The sequence below is a fragment of the Asparagus officinalis genome, chromosome 3 (genome assembly GCF_001876935.1).
Source record: "Asparagus officinalis chromosome 3, Aspof.V1, whole genome shotgun sequence".
NCBI lineage: Eukaryota > Viridiplantae > Streptophyta > Magnoliopsida > Asparagales > Asparagaceae > Asparagus > Asparagus officinalis.
In genome coordinates, this window is record NC_033796.1 from 25,319,628 (window position 1) to 25,329,288 (window position 9,661).

The following is a 9,661-nucleotide window of genomic DNA, read 5'->3' on the forward strand; positions in this document are numbered from 1 at the left end:
AGACCGGTCACTGTGGCCGGAACCAAGCTGGAATCCTTCTATTCCTTACTAACGAAGAAATGCACCCTTTCACCGAAACTTTACCGTACGTACCATTATTGCATCTGATCGGAGAAATGCACCCTTCCACCAAAACTTTGCCGTACGTAACACAGTTGCATCTAATCTGCGCGCGTCAAACTAGGAAAAACTGCCAGCTGTCAAGTAACGACTCAAAATCCCCTCGCGTTCCCATTTCCGCTGTTGCGTGCAGCTCACCTGATCGAAAGATGCCCCCCCGCCTTGACCCCTAAGTCGCCGACTGCGATTGGCACTCCCCTCTTCGTCTTTACTTTAAAGTGCGGGGGGTGAGAGAGAGAGAGAGAGGAGAAGAACGATCGAGAAGAAGAAGAAGGGAGAGAATGGGGAATTCAGGGAGCACAGCGATCAAGATAGCCGCCGTTGCAGGCGCTGCTCCTTTAGCAATCGGCGCTGCTGCTGTAGCAATCGGCGCTGCGTGGAGCTGTTATTCGTGGTTGGATGCGGTGGACCCAAAGCCCGAGGAATCGGCGGAGACGAAACCTCAAGGGCCTTATAAGTCGGAGTGGGTTGAGCGGGTTGAAGACTTATCGGATCTTGTACCCGGCAAGGGCGATGAGCTTCCCCGGGACCCAATAACAGACCGTGTGGGTCTTAGCCACCCAGGTGATCACTATATCATTCACTTGCTCTTATGGATTTATTTAACCCGGTTAATTCTTTGGATAAAAGGTCAAGTAAGCTAAATTATGTCGCTGACTGCAAGGTGTTGACCAAACGAAGATATTTTTCTAATACTCCAAGGTTGATTTTGGTTTTACTTTGTAATTAACTCGTAAAGTCTTTTGTTATAAGAGGGCGCGAACTCAGGTCTTTTGCAGCAATTGAAGAGCGATCTATTACGATGGTTTAGGCTGAGAGCACGTTAGGTGAAGAAAGTTTCAAACTTTCCTCTAATGGATTCAGTTAACCTCCAGTAGAGCTAGACAGTGGAGAGATCGTTGTCTCCTTCATAGATCAGGATAATGATCTTAGTGGTATTACGTACGGAATGAGTGAACGGTAACAGTGGATGCCATTGAACGGTAAAATTAAAGTAAGTTGGAGAAGGAGCACGTAAAGTTTCATCCTTCCTCTAATGGATCCGGTTAATATTCTACATCGCAACTTGAAAGTGGATACATCATATTCGGAATTCTTAAGAGGGTTGAATCATAACGGTCGATGTTATTCAAGTGTTATATTTAAGGAAGTTATCACATAATTTGCGGATGTGATAATAGAGAGTACGTAAGTTCATGTTGCTTGTTGGCGAAAATGGAAAAAATGAGTTTTTTGTTCTATATAGGGTAAATGAATGAAGCAGTTAAAATATCAAATGTTTTTTTTTTAGAATAACGGTGAGTATAAACCCCTGCATTTCATTAATAAGAGTTTAATGAAACAATCCGCACTCACTAAAACAGAATGCCTAGATTATGTTACCAATCCCAATATGATCACTAAATGAAGTACTTTTATTCAAATGATCAAAAGTTGATGTCGGTTTCACTTTATTAAGTAGTAATTTTATTATTTATTTTTTGTAATTTGAAACAAAGAAAATGATTTATCTACCGTACAAAGCTCTCTACTTCCTTGCAGGGACCCTTTGTTATTTTGTAACGAAATACTTGAAAGGAACGTCTTTGTATATTTTCTTCAAGATATATGACTTGTATTTTGAAGTCGACAATCTATTGTCATAAACTTAGACAATGGTTTGTGATTCTTCAAACCTACTTCATTCTATTCAGACATTTTGATCATTGATTCAAACCTACTTCATTCTATTCAGACATTTTGATCATTGATGATCTCCTTTAAGAGGATCTGTCCTGTATCAAGATGCTGATTAATATTCGTTTCAGGTGAAATCAGAATCCTCTGCTATAACATATGTGGCAATGGATATTTCAGGTTACCTAATAGGATGCAAGCAATTGACAAACTTATACAGAAGTATCTCCCAGCTATAATTTTGCTCCAGGTACGAGATCATCAAAATGGCATTTCTTTTTATTTTCTTTAGAACGGGAGAAGTTCAGTGCTATGTTTTTATTTTTCAGGAAGTTACACCTGAGATCTATAAAATATTTAAGAAATGCAGTTGGTGGGGGTCATATAGATCTTCAGTTGAGCCGGAGAAGGCAACCAGAAAGTGTTTCTGCTTGGTGGTATTGCCCTTTTTTTGTCCTAACCTAAGTTTGGCTTACGAGTAAATTCTTTTTTAATATTTATAATATATCTATATTATAAAAATTCTTTTCATAATATATCTATTTTATTGATATATTTATCTTTATAACTCAACTGATACTTCGCTAAGAACAAATAAATAAATGTGGAATTGCCCTTTTTTGTCCTAACCTAAGTTTGGCTTACAAGTAAATACTTTTCATAATATATCTATATTATTGATATATTTATCTTTATACTCAACTGATACTCCGTTAGGAACAAATAAATAAATGTGGAACGTGGATCACGGGATTGGCTTTAGCTTGTGTTTTCAGTCTTTGCTTGATCTTATTCCAAAACATATGTTTTTAAACAAATAGATAGTGTTCTGATTCTTTACTTTTTTTTAGTAGTTCAACCATCTCTGCATGTTTTCTTTCTTTTATTTATTTTACTAGTTTTACATGTTTAGCCTGTAAGGTAAAGAAATTTTTTACTGTTGTCCTATAAAGTCTATAGATTACCCATTAGATAATGATAAAAGATTTGGTATGTGGGCTAAAAATAAGGGTGAGACCCTTATTCCGCCAGTGACTGCATGTAAATATACCTAGCTAACACTCAAATCTGGTATTAAACGTTCACAGTATGTTTTCCCATTTCTTTAGTGTAATGTATCTAGATGTTTTCCTCTCAAAGAAGTGACATTTCTAGATTTTTATTTGATTAGATTTTCTTTGATAATGTCATTTAAACCAAGTCCATCAATTAGGATTTTTATGCTTGTTTGTTATGTGTGGTGCCACCTCTTAATTTGTCTAATGCCTAACTGTATTTTACCTGTCTTGGTGATATTTTCTATTCATAAGGTAATGACATATGTTCATAATGCTAAAATGAAGGAGAGAAAAAAGTTGGAATTTAATTTTACATTGATCCATGAGCTTTGTCGACTTAAATTTTGATAGAAAAACTGCTCTTAGGTTCACAAATGATGTCCTCTGAGATCTGCCTGCCTACTACATAGATGAATGTCATATGAAATTTGTGACAGTTCAATAAAATTATTCTGGTGATAATTCTTGCAGTTGAGTATGTTACCAGTGAAGAAATTCTTCTATAGCCACTTTAAAAACACATGTAAGGGGCTTTCTGCAGCTTACATTATAACTGCAGAAAGGAAGAAGTTGATCATAGCAACTTGCCATCTCAAGAGGCCAACTCCTCCCGAAATGAACAGCATCGAGCGAGTGAGTCAGGCAAAAGAGGCTCTTGACAGGGTCAAAAGTGCAAAAAATGTAATAATTGGAGGTGATATGAACTGGAATGAGGATTCTGATGGGGATTTTCCTTTGCTTGATCAGTGGAATGATGCTTGGTCTGTTCTTAGGCCTGATGAAGATGGATGGACTTATGATACTGAATCTAACGGGATGCTGCATCATAAGGGAGAACTGCAGAGGAGACTTGATAGGTTTGTTTGTAAACTGCAGGATTTCGAGATGCTCAGCATTAAAAGGATAGGGATGGAGAAGATACATGGGGTTCGATATAAAATTAAGGGGGCAAATGTCCCTGTTTTTCCTAGCGATCACTATGGTCTACTTCTGACAATTTGTGCAAAGTAGCATGTATCTTAGGTTTTTGTTGTGTGTTCTGCATTCTCTATAGAGAATTCCTAGAATTTTGAAATAGATTGTCACGTGCAATTAAGCCAGTTGCTTTATTTTAAATAGAATGAATTCAGATTGCAGCATATTCATTTATTAGTTTGCTTTCTCTTAGGATTGTTCCTACTTTTTGGAAGTTAATATGATTGTTTTAAGGGAAAAATTGCAAAATAGACCGTTTTGCTAAATAATTAGCAAAATAGACCTTTTTTTGGCCAACAGGCCAAAAAGAGGTCTATTTTGCAAAACAGCTCAGAAAACATACGGGAGTAGTAGTCCCGTATGTTTTAATCACGGATTAGTGAAATTTTCTACTCAGAAAACATATGGGACTACTAGTCCCGTATGTTTTCTGAGTCACTAATCCATGATTAGTTGGCTCTAAACATACGGGGCTAGTAGTCCCGAATGTTTTCTGAGCCTTGTTTTTCAAAATCGACCTCTTTTTTCAAAAGAGGTCTATTTTGCTAATTATTTTTCAAAGTGGTAGCCTTGTTTTTCAAAATCGACCTCTTTTTTCAAAAGAGGTCTATTTTGCTAATTATTTTTCAAAGTGGTCTATTTCGCTATATATTTCATAAAAGAGGTCTATTTTGCTAATTATTTTTCAAAGTGGTCTATTTCGCTATATATTTCATAAAAATGGTCTATTAATCGTAGATAGAGCCCCTGTACTACTGCCTGATTGCTGATTGACCACTGTAATTCTCATGTTGTAGATAGACCTCTGGGTGAATAATTTTTTAGTCATTTACCCAAAGAGAGAAATTCGTTTTTCGACATATGACCATCTGAGGGTTAAAGATTTGAGAAATTATCACTCAGGGAACCTCTCCACGATTGGCCTGATAGTGTAGGGGGTCTATCCACAATGAACCCTTGTTTTAGAGGCACGTGGCTCAATGGTAATATAGTGATCACCTTTATCCGAGACCCTACTTAGTGAGAAAGTGTCCAGTAGTAGGACGGTCTGTGGCGTTAAATGTGCACCTAAAGAATATCAACCATTGAATCATTAACTTTATGATTTGTGCATTGATCCAATGGTTGATATTTCTTGAGTGCACATTTAATGCCATGGACTTCTACTTAGTGTTGATTCTAGGAGGGCCAACTTGCATATTGTTATTTGTTGAAGCTAGAAATGCCTCTTGGAAGTATGTTCAACATTATTTAGACCGGCATACGCATTTTAAGAGCTTATCATGCATGTATAAATGTTTACATTAATCAGTTTGATTCTCAGGCTTTCAGCTGCAATACAAGATGGGAAAGTTCCCGACATTGGTTGAGTTGTATGATGCTGGTCTGTTAAGATTCAATAAAGATGGATACATTCTATTCAACATGCATAGGATTTGCGTGTAGGGTGAATTTTCAGTTAAAAGAACTGTTGCCAGCTGAAGGTAAGAGTCGTACATTTAGTCCATGTATTTCCGAGTACATTGACTGAAGGAGATTTTTGAGTCTTAGTCGTCGTCTATATCTTCAAGAATCTACCCTCACCGTACCTCCTTTTGAACAATTTTCAGTGCAGAAATGTTTGACAAGTATCACGAATTCATTTTCGTATGCCTCGACCTCAGGTTCCAGTATAATTCCTATCGATTGAGCTATATTTTTTTTTACGGGTCTGGCACTATTTATGTTAACAAAAATTAAAATCCAAAAGAATTCTCAACTTGAAATAAACTGAAAAGGTAATTCATCATGGCTAGTTGATGATATGAGCTTAAACCAATATATTATATGTGGTTGTTAATCCTTCACATCTTGGACTGCACTAACTAGTTTGTCGAATCTGAATCCATTGGCTCAGAGCTGAATTAGAGGTCCATCACCTGATCTATTTTCATTTCTTGTTTCTATTAATTTTTGGCAGGCAATCATTTATAGCAGCACGTCTAAACTTCACCTCATACAAATACAAGTAGCTAATTCATTTACATCATAGAATGTCACTGCGTCCTTCAATAGTCTGCCATAACACGAAGTATGCCAAGAACAAAAAATAAGTTCATTCACAGACTATTGCCTGTATCTACTAAAAGTGCAGATTATCATATCACAACAATATTTAGTGACAATGTTCAAAAATACAATCACCAACAGCAACATTCATAAACTATCTGTGAAAGCTCTAACCTTGTGAATCTATACATAACATTGGCTGCGCAGAGCTAACTTGAGGTATACAATTATATTCAACACAACAGAACCTGCTAAAAATTCGGAAAACTAGTAACTGCTAACAAATGCCCTTTCTCTTTGTTCCTTAAAATAAAGATGTTTAATTATTGAACTATGTACAGCTCTCTCTCCCTGTAAAAATACAGTCAGATGCCAGCTAATACAGACCTTTGCCACATTTTAGCACTTTGTCAAAATGTCGGCGCCTGTCCTAGTAATCAATAGTGTATGCTCACATTGTGCAGCAAGGCTGCCATCCGCTGTAAGAGTAGTCCATCCATCATCCCATGTAACGCACTCGATGGTTCCCAGGGTAAGAATAGGTTCTGCATTAGATGAATCAAGACAATGTCAGAACTTACTTCATAATGTTATATTAACAAAGCCTATGATGATATTTGAAACATGCATCAAAAGGGTCGTACCGATGGTAAAGGTTTGGCCTTCAACCATACGGCCAGGTCCATCATTACCTGTGAAATAGACCAACATCATTAACAGCTTTCTTCGAAAACTATCATACTCGTTTCAATTAAATGGCGCTTGAAGAAGAGAGTTTTTTATTCCTAATTTTCACATGCTATTTTCTTGCTATGATTAATCAATCATAAATATATCAGGAGCTGTGTATGTCAGCTTGGCATGTCAATTGAGCTCAAGCCGTAGCTTGATATGTTAAACATACAGTGATGAGCTCGAACTTTCTATTATTATACAATACGTGCTGTTATTTAAATTCATACCCATACTTGTTCGAAGCAAAAAAGAGTTGCACCATTAAGATTTCAGATGATAACTGTATTGAGCATAGTTTTCATTTTGTTTAAGATTGCAGCACATGATGAACTTCGACTTGCTACAGAAATAAGTTGGCATTTATATATTTCCAAGAGGAACATAATTTATGATGTCAGGTCCAATGTTTTAAAAATAGGCCAATTTTATTGATTTATCCCCGATATATATGGTTTGGGCTATGGCCGATACGATTTTTACAAAAATATATCGCATATAGTTTTCAGCTAATTTTTCCTGATATATCAGTGTAAATCCGATAAAGCGGAATCACCCAATTTTCTACAATTTACATTCTAAGTGAACTGGTTCGCGTTTGGAGACAAAAAAAAAACCTTTTTTTCATATTCGACCCACACACACTAAACAAAAACAATATTATTCTATTCTATTTCACTTCCACTAAACAAAAGTAATCGGTAAGTGATCCTAAACATGTGTTGTTTACGTATTAGTATGTTTATGTTTCATTAAATATGCTTAGATTACTTTTTAAGACATTATATTATATATGCTCACCATCCAATGTAACACTCCGATTTTTACTACTAATCCCCGATATATCCCGATAACCAGGATCCGATATGAGTTTTGGTCATCCGATATATTTTCGATAACCGATATTTAAAACATTGGTCAAGTCAGACTGTGTAATGGAGCACAAAGTTATTTCCGTTATTGTTAGAATGTCAAGCCAGCCCTGCATACATTCTTAGCTTGCACCCATTAGCTTACTTTAGGATCAAGAAGTTCCTAACATGGTACTTTGCAACACATCTCAAGCAGTCTTGGTAACACGACATTGTAAATGTTAAATGTGTATCTTTAACCCCATTACTTTGTCTTTCCAAGCAACTAAGACATACACTGAGGCTTTTCTGTATAGACCAAAGACCCAAGTGAAAGAGAGTACTGAGTTTGCCTGACATACACTGTTTTGTCAAGAAACTAGTACCTTATGCTTTTGGATAAAGTCAGTTCTGACAAGTATGTTGATTTTGACAACAAAAAGACGTACACAGCAAGGAATTTTGGTGTCTTACAAGAGCTAAGAAAACAGACTACGAAGAATACTTACGATTATGCATGACGATTGGTTCAGAGTGAAATACAGTCCCAACACCATGGCCAACAAAACGCTCCACCACACCAAACCCAAACCTTTCAGCATGTTCACTGGATTTGACAATCAGCTTATAAATTCAATTGATCGAATATAATCATTAAAAAGTGGAAATGATAATATTCAAATGGATAAAAGATTAAAAAAATAATTGAAGCATGGGTAGAAATTCACCACCATAGTACACTCCATATTAATAATATAATAAATTTACTAGATTTCATTGACCATAACCATTAGGAGATAGAAGGCATAATTTTATAAAATTATGTCCCTGTCTATGACACGGCATCTAGAATGGACTATTCCCAGTGCGTCGTTACATTACCCATGATTTTTGTTTTAATTTTTCTATGATTTAGGAGTCCTTCAAGGATTGGGATAAAGCATCACCAATCTTCTCTCAGGCCAATGGATGGTAGAGGTGATAAGTGCACAGATATCCTGGTGAATCTGATCAGAATTTGAACCCAGTTCAACGAAGGGAATGGAAGCAGACTCGAGTTCTAGATACCATGGAAACTTCTATGAAGCTGTATCCCAGTAAAACGCTTATTAGATGGAACATATACTACTGAGAAGACGATGTCCAATCATGATGTATAACATCTATAAGCCTACAACATAAATTTTTTTTGAAATACTTTCCAAATTCCTGGTTATGTGATGTTGCCATATACAAAGTGCACTAAGATTAAAACTCATACCAGTGGCCTGAACGTATCTGAGCGACACGCCTAATCAGCATTTCACTAATGAAGTAACATGGTTTTCTCATTTTCAGCAAGGACAAGTGAGAAATGTGAAAGAATTGCGAAGAAAAATGACATACAAAACTTCATTAGTTTCAGACGCCGTGTGCACATACGTGTGCAGACACACACACACACAATCACAAAAACACCACACAACACAAGGATGTAGGGAGTGAGGGAGAACCAGAGCTAGATACCTTATCCTCTTGCCAATCTTCTTGAAACTAGCACCATCTTTGCAGACAGAAATAGCCCTTTCCAAGCATTCTTCAGTGACCTGAATATATAATCACATGGGAAGACATTGATGTCCTATGTTTCAACCTAAAGATGCAACTGCATATCAAACTAAAAGAATATGTATTTAGTAGGCGTATATCAACGACATAAGTACTATGCTATTTATTTATCTCCAGTTGTATGAAATCAACACCACTTGAAATGTTTCAGCTATAAGAGGGATGAAGAAAGAAAAGCAGAAGGATATGGAACACATCTCTCTGCCTAGACAAAGCATAAAAGCTGCTAATGAACTATGAATCCACAACAGATAGAGGAACATTATTGTGTAAATGGAATTATTACAATACCCATTACCTGAGTAGCATACTAACCTACTAATATCTGAACTAGACTTCTACTGCCAGAATGATGTTAACAATTTCAGATGTGTGAACCAATTTTACTTTCTAAGATTGCATTCGACTGAGTTTTTCAAATATAGGATCTTACAACATAAATTTAAGGGTTTGGTAATCAATGTGTTTTTTTTTTGTTTTTTTTTTGTAAAAAACACCATGCCATGTTCAATGTGTTTTGAAAACACCATTTTGGTCAAACTAGTTTGACCATTTATATAGCGACAGTGGGCGGGCGGCGGCGGGCGGGTG

At 36.4% G+C, this 9,661-nt stretch overlaps 2 protein-coding genes across 3 annotated transcripts in view; one reads left to right on the forward strand and one right to left on the reverse strand.

Annotated features, from left to right (window-relative positions):
* On the forward strand, nt 270–4,007 carry LOC109833479. 2 transcript variants are annotated; one of them, XM_020401158.1, is made up of 4 exons: nt 272–684; nt 1,929–2,047; nt 2,127–2,234; nt 3,327–4,007. In XM_020401158.1, exons 1-4 carry the CDS (start codon nt 402–404, stop codon nt 3,864–3,866), a joined length of 1,050 nt encoding a protein of 349 aa, XP_020256747.1. In that variant the 5' UTR covers nt 272–401; the 3' UTR covers nt 3,867–4,007. The 2 variants fall into 2 exon arrangements, with proteins under 2 accessions (XP_020256748.1, XP_020256747.1); XM_020401159.1 differs by lacking the exon at nt 2,127–2,234 and having other exon boundaries at nt 270–684.
* Nucleotides 5,949–9,661, reverse strand: part of LOC109833478 (methionine aminopeptidase 1B, chloroplastic) — a 12,641-nt gene continuing 8,928 nt past the window's right edge. The window contains exons 7-10 of the mRNA XM_020401157.1: nt 8,969–9,048; nt 7,972–8,069; nt 6,524–6,571; nt 5,949–6,424 (exon numbers count right to left, since the gene is read on the reverse strand). Of these exons, the coding sequence (XP_020256746.1) occupies nt 6,279–6,424; nt 6,524–6,571; nt 7,972–8,069; nt 8,969–9,048 (372 nt within the window). The 3' untranslated portion in view covers nt 5,949–6,278. The remainder of the gene's footprint in view (nt 6,425–6,523; nt 6,572–7,971; nt 8,070–8,968; nt 9,049–9,661) is intronic.